This window comes from Lagopus leucura, unplaced genomic scaffold, assembly GCF_019238085.1.
Source record: "Lagopus leucura isolate 7727_CA_CO unplaced genomic scaffold, USGS_WTPT01 Super-Scaffold_100024, whole genome shotgun sequence".
Taxonomy (NCBI): Eukaryota; Metazoa; Chordata; class Aves; order Galliformes; family Phasianidae; genus Lagopus; species Lagopus leucura.
In genome coordinates this window covers 5,698,376-5,716,358 of record NW_024962276.1, presented here as the reverse complement: position 1 = coordinate 5,716,358, position 17,983 = coordinate 5,698,376, and the positions used below count along the sequence as shown (strand labels likewise).

The following is a 17,983-nucleotide window of genomic DNA, read 5'->3' as shown; positions in this document are numbered from 1 at the left end:
GGACCCCATGGTGCTGGAAGCATGGAGCAATTTGGAGCTTTCCTTTGGTGTGAGGAGCTGCTCCTGCCTCCCCCAGCTTGGTGAACAGGCCCTCAGTTCATCTCAGAATGTCAACCTCGCGTGTTTACTTTCATGGATCTAACTTTAGACTTTGCCAGCTTGCTTTCGTCTCTACCGGCCTGGTTTCCCATCTTTCACTGGCCAGGGTGGTCTGTGGGGAGTGCCTCCTTTGTGTGCTTACCCTGTAAGGCCTCCGAGAGCCTCAGGCACTCCTGTGTGTAACAACTTGGCAGTGACTCTACGTATGGGGTCTGTTTATACAGCGATAAAACTGTGTTAGTGCAGGAGACGTTTCCTACTAGCACCGAGTTGCTTTACACCTAGGCTTTATTCTGCCTTCTGAAGGTCCCTCCTGGCGTGGGATCTGGCAGAGGCAAGATGGAGCTTTGAATACCAGCCAGCAGATTCTGTATGTTTTTCTAGAAATACCTTCAGTGCAGAAAGGCAGTGCTGTGGAGAATGGCAGTGCTGTGGTGAGGCTGCGTGTCGACCCTCTGTGGAGAGCTTCTCTGCCACCCGTGAGCCCTAAGTCACTCTGCAGGATGCAGTGGGCTGCCTGGAGCAGGAAATAGAATCACACCATCAGGTTGGAAGAGAGCTCACAGATCCCCAGTCCCTACCCCACATTGCTCACTGACCACAGCCCTCAGTGCCACATCCCCACGGCTCTGGGACGCCTCCAGGGATGGGTCTCCCCCCTTTGCTTCGTAAGAATGCATCTGTGGTCAGCTACAGAGACAGCAGGTTTGAAAAGACAAGAATAGAGAACAAAAATTGGAGCACGGTTGTCATTATAATACGGAATTCAGCGATGGAGTGCGGTCAGCACTTCTGTGCAAATCTGAATTCCTTTTTTTAATGCTCAGCAGTGACCTAGATGGCATCAATTTGCTTATTGCAAATCAGGCTCAGAGAATGAATTCATGCTTCCACTTTACAGTGATTTATTTATTTTTTTTTAAAGGCAGATTATTTCCTTTAAAAACGTTACTGCCACCTCAATCCTTTCTGAACCTTTGGCATCACCTGAGATGATGCTCCATGGTGTGTGCAGGAGCAGCTCACTGGTGCAGCTGTGTTTCTCACGTGGTGACCTGTGTCTCTGCATGCAGCAGCACTGTTACTTGGGGAGATGAGGGCAAGGAGAAGGCAGCTGATACCTCCAGCATGGCTCACTTGGAGACTTGGAGCCAATGTTGGCTTTGTGTCTGGAGCAGCAGTGTGTCCAGCGATGGTGGGAGCGTCGCTGTGTGGTGACGTCTCAGGAGTTCGGGTGCTTTGGTTTCAGGTTTGGTGCCAGATGTGCTGAGCTATGGGTGGCAGCAGCTCCCTGCTCCCTGTGGTGGCTTTCTTCCACCTGGAACAACCAGCTTCGAATCCAAGGGCAGACTTAGGGGTTACCCCGTGTGCCAGACAGCAGGTGTTTGAGTTTCAGCAGAGATATTTGAGTCCTAACCCACTTCTTGCTGTCCCCAGACGTGCAGGTGACGTGCATCTGTGCTTGGTCAGGTCTTCACGCAGCGATGGCTCTCTGCCTTTCTTTTCTCTGTTCCTCCTTGTATTATAACTTTGAATTGTCTCTCTGTTGTTGTTGCAGTGTGCAGAGGAGTGAATGGCCCATGTTGTGTTAGTGCCTGTCTGCCATGCTGGCCTGTCTGCCAGGACCAGGTGACCTCTCCTTTCAGCTTCTTTCTTACACGCAGATGAACACTGGACTTCAGAAATGTGAGTGACGTTTTGTCTGCAGGATGTGGTTAACTGTTAAATCTGGCTCTGGTACAGCTGTGAAACAAAACATTTAGGGTAGGGCGGAAAAACTGTTTAATGCTAGAGGCTGGGTTCAGTTCTGCCTTCAGGGCATCCATCAGCATGCGAAATCGCTGTGGAGATTCACGTGTGTGCAGCAAGGCTTGACAAAGGTTAATTTTAACCACAGCAGGACAAGATGCAGGCATGGTTTCTGTGAGATTCTTGCCTCTGCTGAAAACATGTTGTGCTAGAGGCATGTCACTTGACTTGCTGCTTAGCACAACTTTTATTCCCTACTCCTTTTCGTTTCCATTCGTCTAATGGCACCACTAAAAGCTGGATCAGGCTAATGCAAACCTTTTGAGGTCAGGCTGCAAATATTGGTGATCTCACCCAAATTACTAAAGTTCAAAGTTTCCTTCTTCTTTCTGATGTCTCTGGTGCTCTGAAAACATGTCTGCAGAGTACTGTGATAACTCACGTGCAATGACTTCAGCCTTTTTCTGATAGTTGAACCTGTCTTTTTAGAAGAACTTGCATTGGGAATTCAAGTTTATTGGCTAGAGTTGCTCTAAATCTGACTCTGTCTCTTTCTCACTGAACTTGCACCGTGGTTGATCAGCTGAAATAGCAGAGAGACACATAAGGTCTGTGTTCCTGGTTTGTAGGGCTGTAACCTTGTGTTTGAAATTTGCACTGGGAGATCTCAGCGCCCTCACTTTGCTCCTGGACTCGTTGCTCTTGAAAACCAAATAATTAACACTCCAGTTTTAGCTAAGTTCTTAATACAGTGAGGTTTGTGATGCTCCTGAAAATAGGTAAGCTAATTTTGCAATTAAGGATGACTTTCTCAAGGTACCAGTCCTGCCAGCAGTGAGCGGCATCGCTCACGTACACACGTGCACTCCACCAGCTCACTAATTACAGTGACACTTGTGGCAGTGGTAAAAAGCCTTTCCACACTGAAGGACTTCATCAGACAGCGTGGGCTCTCCCTGCTTTCCCTTCTTGTTGCCAGTTTTGCTGAACAAACAAGGTAGGCTGCTGTGGTGAGGCTGTGCCCAGCTCCATGCGTTACGTGAGGCTGCGGTGCATCGGAACATTCAGTCCTGAGAGCAAATTGTGCAGGCTGCGTGAGGTGGCACCGTGAGGCACTTGCTAATTACACATCCTGCAAGGCAGCCTGCTCACCTGGCGCCCTTCCTGGGGGTGAGTTGCCCCCGTGCTGAAGGCAGTGCTGGGTGAAGGGCTCAGGGCACTGTGGTGAAAGGAATGGAGGACAGAGGTAGGTGGCAGGCTGGAGGTAATGCTCTTCTGTGCCGCTTTGTTCTGATTTATATGGAAACAGAACTGCTCGTGCAGACCTTGCTCAGTCCTGCTGCAGATGGGCACGGGATTAATTGGTGCAGTTCTCTGCACACTGTGTATGCACGAGTAGTCTAGCCCCTGGCCAGAGGAAAGCTGAGTTAATGAGTATTTTTAACGAGCGGTGACTTGTGACTTTTGATGGGGGTGGAATAGGGCTTTAATAATGGTGCTGTTGCTCTGCTAAAAGGCCCAGAACTCCACCTGATGACCTTTACTCAGATCTGCCGTGTTTGTATTCATAATTTCAAAGTGTCATTTCCTGGATCAAACTTTTGATTCACACTTAAAAAATCCACATTAGCTCGATTACCTTCTTTTTTTTTTTTTTCTTTCTTACTTTCATATAAGCAGCCTTTTTCACAGAGCTGCTCTGGGGACTCATATGTGCACCCATTCATTTCTGTTGAAGCTGACCACGGGACTGCAGATTGCAGTGTTTCCCTTTGAATTCTGCAGCCTCTAAGCATCACAGGAGGAGTTCCCCTGACGTTTCTCCTCTGGGGCAGAGAAGGGAGACGTGTGGTGACAGTGGCACAAAGTTGAGGTGAAAGAGAGAGGAGCAGGCTGAGGCTGAAGGCAGGTCAGCAGCCAAACCCCATCCTCCCTGAAAGCTCTTTCTGTAAAGCCTGGAGTGGAGATGCTGCAGTTGAGAGTCGAGCAGAGCGTGGCACAGCTGTTCTTCTCTGTCCTGGTACAGATGCTCTCACTGGGGTAAGAATCCTGAAGGCACTTTTGTTCTTAATGAAAAATTAACCGTGGGCAATTTGAGAAGCTGTGGGTTTTAAAGGCTTCGTGTGAGAGGCACTTAGGAGATGCTGCATGGGTGCTGAGGTGAGGCAGAGAAACGTGTCTCCTCCTGTGACACAAATAGCAGCAGCATGGGGAGCCGAGGAGCTGCGTGCTGCTGGAGCGCGATCTCACAGCTCGCTGCTTTCCGGGGGTAATTGCTCCTATGCACAGCTCTACCCTGTAGTAAACACCACATCCTTAGGTCCCAACAAAAGGCTTCTGCCCTGCGTTGAGCAGAAGGAAGCTGTGCAGCTCGTCCCGTTGTTTTCTGGGTGGAACTTGTTTGTTTGCCACCCCGTCATGGCTGCGAGGGCTGATGTGGGCTTCTTGTGCTTACCGGTGTGCATGCATTCTTTTTAGTATCAGCATTTTATTACGGTCTACTTCAGCTGGTTTTTTGTTCACGTAGTTACCAGGCCTTGTTCTTTGCTGGTTGGTAGGGTGTTTGTTTTAGATATTCAGGCTCTCCATCACCCCATAATGCTTTTCTCCCTTCTCAAAACACCTTTTATCCAGCCATCAAACCTTGCCTGTGGAGCTACCAGCAGCACACAGTGCTGGCACCCTCAGAAACGCGTCGTTTTGGTCACATCTGGGCAGAGCAGCCGGCTTAGATGCAGGTTGGGTCTGCATGAGGGGGTGCTGTGCTTCAGAAGATCTTGTCCAAGGCATTTCAAAGGTGTTTTCCCATTTGGTTGGATACCAAACTTGCTGAGTTACTTAAGTTTGCCTGAGGGGTGATGTTCACCCTTGAGAGGAAGGAATCCATCCCGATGCCGACTTACAGGTGTGCTGTAACCCAGAGATGCAACCTGGTCAGAGAAAAACGCGTTAGCTGCTCTGTGAAAGGTTCCCATGCAGTTCCTGCATGATGGAAACATTGGTGCCTGAGTACAGGAATACTGAACGCATCCATTCACCATCAGCATTCACACCTCGCGTGCTGTGTGCCTGCAGAAGTCTAACCCACCATCTGAAAGTAAAAGCTTGATGTGAGAATGGCCTTCTCTGATTCGTGGTGTGCTGCAAGGGGTCAGCTGTGGGGAGGAGCAGAGCTTGATGAGTTTGGGGCAAGGCTAAAAATACCAGGGAGCTGGTGAAGGCCTCGGCTTCTGATAAGCTCCATGCAGAGGCTCCACTCAGAACAGAGCAGCTCCCTCCAATGGACAAACAGAAGCCACCTGGCTGCAGTGGAAGATGGGAGCAGGGAGGATGTTCAGGTTAATATCAAACAAAGCTTGCTTTTGATTAAGAAGAGTGAAGTGTGCCAGTGTTTGGGTAGCACGTGGAGAGCAGGGCTGTGCATGGCAGCGTGGGACACGCTGTGCTGGCGGTGTGAGGCAGCCTGCTTGCCGAGCTGCTCCTTGCACAAAAGGCACATCTGTAATTATCCTTCCTCCTGCTACCTGTCCTGTTTTACCCCTGACAGCGAGTGCTCTCTGAGAAGCGCTGATCTCCCTCCTCGGGAAGCTGCAGGATTCAAAAGATAAAGTGCTCAGATCGCAGCCGTGTTCAGGGGCCTTTTGCAGGCAGTTTGCTCAGAAGCATCAGAGGTGGATGTACAAAAGGGAGCATTGCTCACCTGGAAGCACGGGGCATCACATCGCTGTGGGTCAGGGGCTGGGTGGGGACTGGCAGTGCTCTCTGCAGGAGCAGTGGGTGGCGTGGGGATGCTGGCAAGTTCAGCAGAAAGGGTCGGGTGTTTTTCTACCAGTGAAGCATTTGTGAGATGGGGAGGGAGGAAAGCAAAAGCAAAGCGGGGCTGTGGAAGCTGTGAGATGTCGTTGGAAGGTTACAAAATCACTTTGGAAGCAGTAGTCTTGTAGGGCTGTGGTTGGGATACGGCCCAGCTCTGCTTGGAATGAGATGACATGAGAGGCACAGTGTTCCCCTGCACCTCTGAAGTTCTTTCCAAAAGCACTTGGGGCTTGTAGGCAAGGTAGGTATCTGGTTGGGCACAGCCATGAAGGCACACCTCTGTCTCCAGGAGCCTTTGCTCCCGAAGCGTGGTTTTTATCTTGTGAGGTACTCACCTGATTTTGCTGTTTGCCAGCGGGATGCTGCCCTAGCAAGGTGCCACACTGAGCATTCAGCTGAAGAAATAATGGTGAGCCATCAAGGAATGTGTGTGCAGCTGCCTTCCATTTGCTGAACTGGGACTGACAAGGATCCTAATGGACAAAAAGGCACTCAGAGTGCTTTTGGATGGCAGCAGCTAGAAAAGAGCTTGGGCTTAAATGGAGGTTTGAGCTGAAGTGCTTTGTGCAGCTCCCACCTCAGAGTGTAATGTTTCACTCGCTGCTTTCTGGTTCCTGAATGACAGGCTGAAGATGTGGCAAACGGCTCGAGGAGGAGTGGGAGGGTGGCTTGAGATTAAGAGGACGTGGGCAGACGATGGTAGATGTGGTGCTCCTGGCCTGTTCCTGGGTTTGTCCTGCCGAAAACACTGATCAAGGCCTGGCTTTGCTCTGTTGGGCAGATTTTGCCCCACTGGGGTCGTGTTGGTCTTTGGATACCAAAGGAAATGAGGTTTCTGCTGGTCTGGGAGATGCAGCTCTCACCTCCCGGCTCCACACAGCGTTTCTCCCCTCGCTGCGTGGCCGTCGCGCCCCGGGTTGGTCCCGTGCTCCCCACGTTGAGCATTGACCTCTTTCCTTTCTCCACAGGGGACACTACACAGAAAATGAGATCTGCACAGTATCCTACCCCAGCAGAATTGGATGCCTATGCTAAGAAGGTCGCCAACAACCCCCTGACTATAAAAATTTTTCCAAACAGCGTCAAGGTTCCGCAACGCAAACACATACGCCGTACTGTGAACGGACTCGACACTTCGGGCCAGAGGTACAGCCCTTACCCATCTCAGGCCACCACGAAAACCGGCCTCCTGGCCATCGTCAAGTCTCCAGCGAAAGGAATCCTCAAGGACTTTGACGGCACGCGCACACGCCTGCTGCCGGAGGCGATGATGAACCCCCCTTCCACGCCGTACGTTGCACCGAGCACTTTAACCCACCCCCAGGCGCTTGCTCGCCAGCAGGCTCTCCAGCATGCACAGACTTTGCCGCACCCCCAGAGCATCCCGCAGCCGCAGGCTTTGCAGCACCCTCAGGGTATTCCGCAGCCGCAAAGCTTAGCCCACCCTCAGGGGATTCCGCAGGCGCTGCCGCACCCTCAGAACGTGCCGCAGCCTCAGGGCTTGCAGCATCCTCAGACCGTGGCACACCAGGCGCTGCAGCCCCCCCCGAACCCTTTGCTGCAGCCGGCTTTACATGGGAGCAGAAAGATGCCGGATGCGGACGCGCCGCCGAATGTGACCGTGTCTACCTCAACCATTCCCCTCTCTATGGCTGCCACCCTGCAGCAGAACCAGCCACCGGACCTGAGCAGCATCGTGCACCAGATTAACCAGTTCTGCCAGGCCAGAGCTGGCATTAGCACTACCTCAGTGTGTGAGGGACAGATCGCAAACCCCAGCCCCATAAGTCGCAACCTGCTTATCAATGCAAGTACCAGGGTCTCTACTCACAACGTCCCCACGCCCATGCCTTCCTGTGTAGTGAACCCTGTCGATCACGCCGCTGCTGCTATCCCTTCTGCCTCTGTTAACGTGCCCATGGTGAATATCAACAGGGTGCCTCCCGCCTACCAGAACGAAATCAAGTCGGTGGCGTGGAACCAGCACCAGCTCGCTCATCTGCAGCAAATGTGTGGGGACGCCGCCGGGCCCGCCGCGCTGGCGGGGAAGCACGCTCCGAGAGAGATGGCGGGGCAGGGTTTCCCTGGCAAAGCCTCCAGCTACCCTCAAGAACTGTGCATGGGCCAGTCCTTCGGCCTGAAGCCCCCCATTGAGAAGCCCACGCCCTCCCCTCCCGTCAACGGCCTGCAGGGACCCTTGCCGTACACCAACGGGCACTACTTCCAGCCCATGTGGAATAACATTCTGCCCACCCCCAACAGCGACAGCTCTGGCTCCCAGGACCTCGCCATGCCTTTCCACGGGGGACCGCCGGCCGGAGCAGCGCTCGATTGTGCAGCAGGACCTCATTACAGAGCTGGGGCCGGCCCGTCCAGCCAGAACAACGTGATGCAGACCGTGGATTACCTAAGTGGGGACTTCCAGCAGCCTTGCTTCAGAGATCAGAGCATGGCCGTGCTGGGAAAAGTCCATCGGCCTCCCATGAACCGAGCACCTGAACCGAGCGATAGTCGAAATCTTCATATTCAGCACCCAGGGTATAGATAGGCTGCAGTCACTTTCACAGACAAAATTAGAGGTTTAGTCTTAATTTTAACGAAGAAGCAAGGCATTTTTAACTTGCAAACTTGCGTGATCATTATAGTAACCGTTGGAAGAAGACATACTGTATATTTAAAAGCTTTGCTTACGTGTTTTCTCTCTCTCCTTTATGCATCAAATATTTAACATGCCTTTTGTTTCCAAGAATTTCATTACACTACTCCACGCCGCCGCTGTTTCCTCACCACTGAGTCCCCGTGCTGCAGCTCCTGCTCAGTACCCGCGTGCCGGACCCATGGTGAGTTGCTGCAGGGTTTCACAGCTGCATCTGTTGCCCATCGAGGTAGCATAGCTGCTTTTCCACCTCAGTTTCCTCCAAAGAGCAGCAGGATTTGTCAGGAAGCAGGGCTTTTCAACTCGAAAGCCCCGCTTCGTTAATGCATCAAACGCTGACCGTTCTCAGCATCCAGAGGCCTGTTCCATGGGAGAGAAGCACGCACAGAGCGAGCTCAGGGGGGGTTGAGGCTTTGAGACAGGAAGAAGCTTTTTGGCCGTTGCCGAGGCTCAGTGTGAAGCCAGCAGGACAGGACAGGCTGCCCCAGGTGCTGCCTCCCTGCCCTTCGGTCACCAGCTCTGAGCCCCTCGCCGCTCTCAGGCCTGCTTGCCCACAGGGAAAGGCTTTCCTTAGGGATCCCAGCCCTGCTCACAGCTGGGTTCAGCAGCCAGGGGAGCAGGAGGTGGTGGGACCTGGAGCCCCGCTCCCTCCATCAGGGCAGCACGTTCGCTAGGCTGCTTCTCTCCAGGGCTGAGCAGCTCTAATGCTCCTTTCCCAGGGTCTCGGTGCCTCCCCCTCCCTCCCTCCCTGCTGTGACACTAACCACAAACCTCTGCTTCCCAGCATCCCTATCCCTTCCTAGAGCCAAATCTGTTGTAAGCAGAAAACCTCTCCCTTAACTAATACTTGAACATAATGATCACCACCAAGTTTGGAAATTAAAAACAGGCGAAAAGCGAAACGCATCAATTCTTTCTCTGTACACTGGCTGAAAAGAAAAAGAAGAAAAAAGAAGAAAAAAAGGAAACTCCTGCTCTACACTGTAAGCTGTAAGTGTAATGTTTCTGTATGAATGTCGCCCAGTAGCGTGGGTCCGAGTAGCGTTGTGTGTGGGTGAGCCTCCCTCCCAGCCCCGGGGAAACGAAGCCTTAAGAACCTCCTCCTCCATGAGCACGGTGTGGGATCCTGACGGACATCCGCTGGCACTGAGAGCAAACGAACCACAGCAGGCCTTCGCCAGCTCTGAAGTGGCGTCGGAGTTGGCTGGAGGTCACAAACCCATCGATTTGTATTATTTTGTTTTCATTTCGACGTGTGGCCCTGGGCTGTAAGGAATCTTCGGGGCTCAGGGCTTGAGCAGGGTGCTTTTCCCAGCTCCTCGCACGCCTTGGTGCACTTCTGTCCTCCCTTCAGGTCTCGGTGTGCTGCTCTCCAGCAATGGCTCGTTAGCAAGGTTCATCAATTTGCCTACAGGTGGATCCGACGATGCGTCGGTTTGTGTCGCCTCCTAGTTCGGAAGGAAGAAAACTTGCCTGATTGTGTTATGCCAAACGATAGCAACATGAAGTCCTAATTTATTGTTCATTAATCGTATTCCTGCAGTCTTTGTGAATGGTAAATATACATCTATGAAAGAACTGAGGTGCCCAGGCTTTTCGTGCAGCGTTTCTCTGATGGCGGGAGGCCGAGGCTGCGCCCCAAATCCTTTTCTACTCAATAAAACCTTGGCGTCTCCTCTCTTACCCTGCTGCAGTTTGAACCCAGGGCGGCGGTGGTGGCGGTGGCTTCCGGCAGGGGGGGGTCAGAAGGGCTTCTTAGCCCCCCCAGCCCTGTGCTGGGAGCAGAACAGAAGGGGTGCAGCACCCGGAGCTGGAATCGCTCAGCGTCGGGTGCAGGGGGCGGCGTGGGGCTGAGAAAAGGTGGAGGGGATCCACGAAGGGGACTTGGAGCATCTGGAGACCCGGCAGCAGGGAACCAAGGGGGATTTGTCCCCTCAGCCGTGATGACATCTGCAGCCCGTGAGGACAAAGCTGCAAGAAGGGAGAGCAGAACGGCGGGCTCCGAACCGCGCCTGCTGGGACCAACGCCTGCCGCCTGATTTCCCAGCCCTCCCCCGTCCGTCTCAATGCTCCTCCAGCGCTGCGAGGCCGCGTGGTAAAATCGACTGACCGTATTTCACCTCATTCATTGAAGCCGATTTCGAGGCAGTTGGGTCCAAGCCGTGAATTCCGTGGGGGTGGATGGCCGCCGTCCTGAGAGGTGCCAAATCCAAAGCCCCACCGAACGCCCGCGCCCTCGGGAGGAGGAGGAGCCGGGGAGGGCGAAACCCACCGGGCTTTGAATAAAGGCCGAGAAAAGCGCTTTTGTCTCCGTTTTGTCCTTCTGACGTCAGGGCCGAGAGGAGAAGCGGGGATGGAGGAGGTTGCAGGGAGAACCGCGCGGCGGCGGCAGAGAGACGGGCTGCGGGACGGGCTGCCATGGGCGGCGGGGCGGGGAGGCACCGGGACCGGACACCGATAGCGGCTGTCGGACACCAGTAAGAGATGATAGAGGCACTGATACGGGGTGAGACCAGTTCAGGACAGCGGCTGCCACAGTGGGGCAGCATCGGGCACCAGCGTGGGCTGGCAGCGCGCAGTGGGTGCGGATCCAATCGTGGCTGACAGTGAGGCCAATGGAAGTGCTGGCGCTCGGCATCAGAACGGCGCTGGGTTCATCCCGCTGCCAGGACTGTCATGTCGACACGCCACCAGCGCCGTGTCACCACCCCAGTGCCACCACCATCACCCTGCGCCCCTCACCTGCGCTCTCCTGGTGCCCCCATGGTCCCCACAACAACCCTGGCGCCATGCACAGTTGCCGAGCACCGAATTAACCACCTCTATCTGCTGTGGGATGGGGGGCAGCGATTACAGGGAACACAGAGCCCCCCCGACCACTCCCTGTGCAGGGGACACGAAGGAGCTCCTAATAAATACAAGAAGAGTTTATTGAAAAACAAAAAAGTCAAGGAAGGAACACTGGGGTAATAAATAACCAACACGTGCCTGGGGGGGAGGGGGAGGCACCAGCTTACAAAATATGGCTCTGGACAGCGGGGACCCCCAGGTCCCCAACAAGGCTGGTGGTGGTGAGCGAGGAAATGAGGGGCACAGCCCCCCTGCAACCCTCCCCCCCCAGGGCACCTGAGAAGGGGCAGCGGGCTCCCAGCCCCCAGCCCCGGGGTTCAGCACCACGGACAGCACCGCGCCGTCCCCCCGTCCCCCCCCCCATTCCGGGGGGCTCAGGAAAGGATTTTCTGTGGGATCTCCACCGCGGCCCTGATGAAGATGGCGTTGTCCCGCACGTAGTTCCTCTTCTTGATGTCCTCGTGGGAGATGAACTTGGGGTAACCAAAACCCAAGGTGCTTTCATCCAGGGACCCCCGCGACGCCCCCGGCTTCTGGAAATTCTTCCAGTTGGGGTCGGGGTGGAAGGTCTCGGTGATGTGTTGGGGTTTGGAGAGCGACGGGTCGCTTTGGTCCAGCAGCGAGAAGGTGACACGGTAGGAGAAAGGCCACTCCAAGAGGTTGTCGTATTCACCCGGCAGCACGCGGATGTACACAGACAGGTGGCTGTTCTCCCCGCTCCCGTTGCCGTTGAGGAACGCTGAGACCTGCAGCTTGTAGCCGTACTTATGGGTGTAGAAAGGAGGGCTGAAGAACTCGTAGTTGCTGCGGGTTTTGGCCTCCTGCAGCTTGCGGGCGTAGTCGGAGATCTTCCAGATCAGGGTCCCATCGCTGCTCACCGACAGCTCCTCCACGTCGCGCCGCAGCTCCAGGATCTCCTGCCGCTGCCGGCTCACCAGGGCGCACACCATGCCCAGGTGGGCCTTTGTGCTCTCCTCCAGGTGCCGACCCATGGCCAGCTTAGGGCACTGTGAGGACCGTGGGGCCGTCAGCATGGGGACCCCGTGGAATGGCACAGGAATGGTGGGGTGGGACGCGTGAGGATGGCGATGGAGGGGATGGCAAAGGGATGCCACAGGGATAAGGGATGGCACACAGACATCCGGCTGGACAGCAGCGGTGGAGGGATGCAGGACAGGATGGGGACAGGACAGGATGGAGACACCATGTGGCCAGAGGGATGGGATGGAGCAGAGAATCACAAAATGGCTTGGGTTGGAAGAGACCTCAAGCAATAGACTGCTCATCTGCTTGGATGCTCCAAGCAGTTGGAGCAGGGACACCACAAGCAGTAGGATACATGTCAGGGACAAGAGCTGTAAGGATGCTATGGGGCACAAAGGACACCGGGACAGGATGGAGACATCAGCATGGAGTTGGGGATACTCACCCTGTGCTTGCAGCCTGCCTCCTTGAAGGGACACAGCAGCATGGCAGTGCTGCAGCTCTCCTTCAGGTGCGTGGGCACATCCTCCCGGGCGATGTTGGGCGTCCCACACTGGTTGGGGCAGGGCACAGGGTACCGGGGACACTGGTACTGGTGGTTCTGGGGACAGAAGCTGGGTGTTACTGGGGCTGAGAGACGGCGGGGTGCCCCCATCCCCACGGCTCCGTCTCACCTGGATGGTGTCGAAGACAAACTCCTTGGCACAGTAGGTGCAGGGCTGGGTGCGCTTGGGGCACTCGGACAAGGTGTGCTGGGACAGCAGGCGCCGCATCATGCGTGCCCCACACTTGTTCTCACAGTACACGCTTTCCTGGGGACATGTCCCCTGGTGGCCCTGGGGATAGAAGCAGTGTCATTACAGCCAGCTCCATCCCCACGGCCAGGCTGTGCCCTGCAGGGTGCCCCCTATCCAGCTTGTCCCCACAGCCGGACCGTGTCCCCAGCAGCAGGATGTCCCCATCTGTGTCCCCACGGTGCCCTACAACCCATCCACATCCTCCACAGCCACCTTAAACCCTCACTGCAGCCCCATCCAGCCCACATCCCCACACATCCCCCATAGCATCTCCATGGTCACACCGTCCCCTAGCGGCGCTCACCTCGAAGGCCTCCCCGGTGAAATCCCCGGCACAGAACTCGCACTGGACGCGGCGTTTGGGGCAGCCGTGCTGCAGGTGCTGGGGCAGATCGCGGCGGCTCAGCTTGGTGCTGCAGCGGTTGGGGCAGGGGATGACGTTGAAGCCGCAGGTGCCCAGGTGGGCCTGGGGGAGGGGGGTGCACAGGGATGGTCAGGGTCAGGGTAAGGGGTGCTGTGGGGGGGTCAGGGTCAGGGGTGCTGTGGGGGGGTCAGGGTTGGGGTAAGGGGTGCTGTGGGGGGGTCAGGGTAAGGGGTGCTGTGGGGTGCTCCCTGCCCGCTACCCTACCTGCAGGTGTCGGATCAGCCCACTCCAGCGACAGCCCTCCTCGCTGTGGATGCAGCGGATGGCCAAGCTCAGCACTTGGGCTTCCAGCTCAGGGTCGGGGTAGATCTAGAGGTAGGTGGGGGGGGGTGAGCGAGCTGTGGGCACAATGCCCAGGGCCAGAATCCCCCCAGCCAGCACTCCAACAAGCACCCTTTGTCGGCAGCGGGTTTCCGTTTCCCATTGCGCAGCACAAAGAGCTGTTGATCCACGGCAGCGCCGTGCCAGGCACCAGGGCCGGGCCAGAGCCACAGTGGGGCAGGGGGACATCCCTGTTGGGCTCACCTTGGCGTAGTCCAGGGGCAGCTGATCCTCGGGGCACTTAAAGACGCCTTCACTGCAGGAGAAAGAGAGAGGAGTCGGAGATGAGGGCTGACACATCCATGGAGCCCCCCGGTGTGCCAAATCCAGCCCTCAGGGAGCCCTAATCCTGGCGGCGGCCGCTCCATCTGTCGGGGCTGGGAAATGCCCCCGCCAGACACCCCCCCCCCGAGGGCAAGGCACCATCTGGAGCCCCTTCACACGCCCTGGGATGGGGCCGGTGGGGCTGCCCCATGAGGTGGGGGCCAACAGCTGGGCACCAGATGTGCAGCACGGATGCAAGGCCCCATAGGAAGCTGCTCACCAGGAAATGGCCCCAGGGAGGTGGGGTGGAGGGGAATGTGCGTGGAGCAGGGTCCTCAGCATGCTGGGAGCACCCCAGTGGGACAGAGCGATGCCCCCCGATGGGATGAGTGCCACATTTCAAAGTCATCACTGAGACACAGATGGTGAACACCGCCCCGACGTCACCGTGACCCACAGAGGGATGGCATGGGGTGGGGAACGGGGACAAAGCTGAATGGGTGACCTGGCACAGCTGGCCGGGAGCCACTGTTGTGGCACCTTTGGGCACTGCCCATGGGGATGCACAGCCAGGACCCTGGTTCTGGTGGCTGGGGACACAAAGTCCCCCCTCCCCTTCATATCAGACCCCTCCATGTGCCCTTGGCACTAATGGGGCTGCCAAGATGCAGCAGTGACCAACACCACGGTGCCACCCGGTACACAGCACTGGATTGGCAGTGCACACAGTGACACCCCCATGGCTGCTCCCCCCTCCCCTCCCCTCCGCCCCCCTCCCCCCAAGCCCCACCGCTGGGGACCGAGGAGCGCTGGGGGTCCGACGCAGCCCTGCCACGTGCCCCGTTGGGGCGGGGGGCCCACGATTCCAAACGGGCCGGGGGTCCGGGCGCAATCCCCGACGCGGCCGCCCCGTTGCTCACGCTCCACCGGGCAGGGAATGTGCTGAGGCAGCGCCGGGGGCACCGTCCTTCCCTCTGACCTTCACGTCGAGAAGGTTCCCCCCCCCCCCATTCCCCCAGCCACCCAATCCTCTCCCGGCTGCACCGTGGGGGTCTCCCGCCGTCCGTCCCCGGATCCCCACGGTCGCGGCTCAGCCTGGCATCGGCCCCGGGAACGCCCGGTTTCGCAGAAACCACCGTGTCCCCCCCCCCCCGCCCCTCCCCGTGCAAAGGTCGTCGGTGCGGGGCGAGGCTGAACCGGAGGCGGCGGAACGCGGGGAAAGGGCCGCTCCACGCGCGGATCCCCCCCCAAACACAGCCGTAAGGTTCGGGGGTTGTGGGATGGGGGGGCCCCACAGCTTCCTTCCTGCGTGGCCCCGGCAGGAAGACGCCGGGCTCGGCCGCCTCCTCCTCCTCCTCCGAGCCCGAAAGAGGCTGTCACGCGTGGGGGGCACTCACGAATTCCCCCGTCCCCCTCCAACCCTGCAAACCCCGGCAGCACCCATAGGGTTCCCTACGTGACGTCGGGGAGGGATGGTTTCAGCGTCGGGGGAGGGGGGGAGGGGGGGGTAAAGGGGCTCACCTGAGGAACTCCTGCAGGCAGGTGTCACAGAAGCGGTGTCCGCAGGTGGAGACCCGCACGGGTTCCCGCATGGGCTTCCCGCACAGCGGGCACAGCACTCTCCGCCGCGGTCGCTCCAGCAGTTTGTAGTCGTAGCCCGGCATCGCGCACCGCTCCCGGCCCCGCGACGCGCACCGCTCCGCTGCTCGGAGCCGACTCCGCCCCGGGGCGGCGACAACCGCAGCGAAACCGCCCCGAATCCCGCACGACGGGCGGGGAGAGAACGGGGGTCAGGGGCACCGCGTGGGGCTGCGGCCGGGGCTGCCCTGATGGGGGATAGGAGAGGTTGGATGGGATGGGGGAAACGGGATGGAGGTGAGTGGAGCGGGATGGGGGTGAATGGGGAGGAGTGAGATGGGATTGTATAGGATAGAGTGGGATAGGATGGGGCAAGAGGAGATGGGGTTGGATGGGATGACCTGGGAAGGTTGTATGGATGTGTGGGATGGGGTGAAATGGAATGGGACGGAGTGGGATAGAATAGAGGGGGGTGGTGTGGGGGGAGATGAGATGGGGTCGTATAGGATGCAGTGGGATAGGAGGAGATAAGAGAGCGGCTAGGGAGAGACAGAATGGGGTGAGGCGGGGTGGGATGCAGAATAAAGGGAGATCTGTCCCAGCCCCCTCCTCGCCCTCTCGGAGCTGAGCAGCATATGGGAACGTTCGCCCCTTTTCCCCAGAGATGAGCAGCACCAGCTGACGGGCTGCCAGCATGCGTTCATCCCTCCCAGCCCCCGCACGGGCAGCAGCACGGCCACACGTGCTGGCAGATTTCCATTCACACGTGGAGGAGGAGGAGGAGGAAGAGCTCAGCCTCTCCCTCTTGTCGCTCACCCAGCAGACAGTAAAACCCCCACTGGCAGCGCAGGACGGCCTTTGTCCCAGCTGGGTTTGCCCAGAGCCCGAGGCAGGACTCAGAACCACGCTCCATACGGGGCCGTGGGGCTCTGCTCCCCCCGCCAGCCTTTATGAGCTCCGTCTCTTTGAAGTTTTTCCTTTTCTAACCTCGCTTCAAGAGCACCTCAGCCTAATTAGCCCGGAGCTGACAAAGCCATCCGAAGGCGCTGCGGGTGCCAGCAGGACGGCACCGAGGTGTCAGACCCTGCAAACAAAGATCCCCTCATTTCCCCCTCTGCCCTCGCTCACCGTGACAGCCGGGCGTTTGGCTCGCACTCTGCTGCCACTCCACCTCCGGGCAGGGCGCTCAGCTTTGTAGAAGCAATTTGTCGCCCATCCCCGGTGACAGGTCCGTCCCCAAACCCATCTGGGCTTCCTGCAGCAGCATCCCTGTGCCCGGGTTTGCATAAATCAGGGGATGGAAAAGCAACGCTTCTAAAGCTGAGGTGGAAAGGAGTGCTGGGAAAGCTCACTCCCTATTTTTGGGGGACGTTTTCCTGCAGAAGAGCATTGGGGGAGAGGCTGGATGGACAGAAGCTGCCCTTCTGCAAAGCCTCGTGGGAACGGGGCCGGGAGCAACAGAGGAGTGCCACAACCGAATGAAATCAGCTGAGGGATCAGCAGGAGGTTTGGGCTGTTTCCTGCTGACACCAACGGCCCGAGGTCAGCGGGACGTGTAATCTTATCAGGCACGGGAACGAGCAGCCCGTGGATCCTGCCTGCATGCTGCCCTCAGCCTTTTCCCGCAGGAAAACCAGCAGACCTCTCGCTGCTGGGGCTGCACGGAGCAGGGATTCTCAGCCCGGCGCATCGCTGCTCCGTCAGCACGAAGATCCGAGCTCTGCGCGTCGTTTCCTGCGACAAAAAGAGGCTCAGAAGGGAGAAGCCCCGATTCCGAGTTTTACCAGGAGCTGCTGCAGGGAAACAAAGCAGCCGACGTGAGGAATGCAACCGGCCCATTCGCTGGGGCTGCTGCTGCCTGCGGCACACGGACGTGCCTCTGCTTGTCGTTTCGAGAGCTATTGTTGCTCGGGGCCGGGGGCCTCTTTGTTTCCTTTTACCCTTTTCGCCAGGCTCGGTCGCAGCCCGCTATTAAATTATTCAAATCATTTCGCCGGGCTCCGCAGCCGAAGCGAAATCCCCAGGGCTGCAGCCCTCCTGGCAAAGCCCCGGCCCGGCACAAAGCTGGCTGCTTCTCCCCTTTCCCCGAGGTGAAAGGTCCCAATAGCTGAGCCGGTGCCACCTCCAGCCCCAGCAGCGCGGTGTGAAGCCGTAAAACAAGCCTTTGCTGTCAGCGCGGCAGTGGAGACGGGGGGCTCAGCCCTGCTTTAGCAGCCTTGGGGCGACGGCACGTTGATGCCACCCCACTGACGGGGCAAAAGGGGGCAGGGATTTGTGTCCCAGCCACCTACCGGCCCCGGGGAGGCTGGAGCAGGAGCCTGCTGGTCTTGTGCTGTATTTGCATGCAGGGGAGCCCCAGGAGAGGCTGAACGCAGCACAGCCAAGAGGGCTCTGTTTCTGCAGGAGTTGGTGGTGCTCACAGCTCAGCACGGGGAGAAAAGACGA

The 17,983-nt window shown here is 57.4% G+C and overlaps 2 protein-coding genes and 1 long non-coding RNA gene across 6 annotated transcripts in view; 2 read left to right on the top strand and 1 right to left on the bottom strand.

Annotated features, from left to right (window-relative positions):
• The window catches only part of FAM222B (family with sequence similarity 222 member B), a 28,637-nt gene extending 18,016 nt beyond the window's left edge, over window positions 1-10,621 (top strand). For 3 of the 4 annotated variants that reach the window (XM_042879713.1, XM_042879715.1, XM_042879714.1), the window contains exons 2-3: window positions 1,658-1,785; window positions 6,633-10,621. In XM_042879713.1, coding sequence (XP_042735647.1) covers window positions 1,704-1,785; window positions 6,633-8,212 — 1,662 coding nt within the window. In that variant the 5' untranslated portion in view covers window positions 1,658-1,703 and the 3' untranslated portion in view covers window positions 8,213-10,621. The remainder of the gene's footprint in view (window positions 1-1,657; window positions 1,786-6,632) is intronic. The other variant, XM_042879716.1, reaches the window with a different exon arrangement.
• A 611-nt stretch (window positions 10,622-11,232) lies between these two features.
• On the bottom strand, window positions 11,233-15,660 carry TRAF4 (TNF receptor associated factor 4). The gene is made up of 7 exons (XM_042879784.1): window positions 15,482-15,660; window positions 13,901-13,952; window positions 13,580-13,684; window positions 13,256-13,417; window positions 12,829-12,990; window positions 12,600-12,755; window positions 11,233-12,177 (listed from the first exon to the last, which is right to left on the bottom strand). Exons 1-7 carry the CDS (start codon window positions 15,622-15,624, stop codon window positions 11,545-11,547), a joined length of 1,413 nt encoding a protein of 470 aa, XP_042735718.1. The 5' UTR covers window positions 15,625-15,660; the 3' UTR covers window positions 11,233-11,544.
• Window positions 15,140-17,527, top strand: LOC122184658. Its single transcript, XR_006180594.1, has 2 exons — window positions 15,140-15,219; window positions 17,167-17,527. It is a non-coding gene; the product is annotated as an uncharacterized LOC122184658 (long non-coding RNA).
• Window positions 17,528-17,983: the final 456 nt, after the last annotated feature.

Excerpts from the sequence above, each read along its gene's own strand:
- TRAF4 (XM_042879784.1), bottom strand. The coding sequence starts at position 15,624 with ATGCCGGGCTACGACTACAAACTGCTGGAGCGACCGCGGCGGAGAGTG. Across the intron at positions 13,953-15,481 it reads TGCCTGCAGGAGTTCCTCAG|TGAAGGCGTCTTTAAGTGCC; the intron begins GTGAGCCCCTTT and ends TTTCTCCTGCAG. Across the intron at positions 12,178-12,599 it reads AGGCAGGCTGCAAGCACAGG|TGCCCTAAGCTGGCCATGGG; the intron begins GTGAGTATCCCC and ends CGGTCCTCACAG.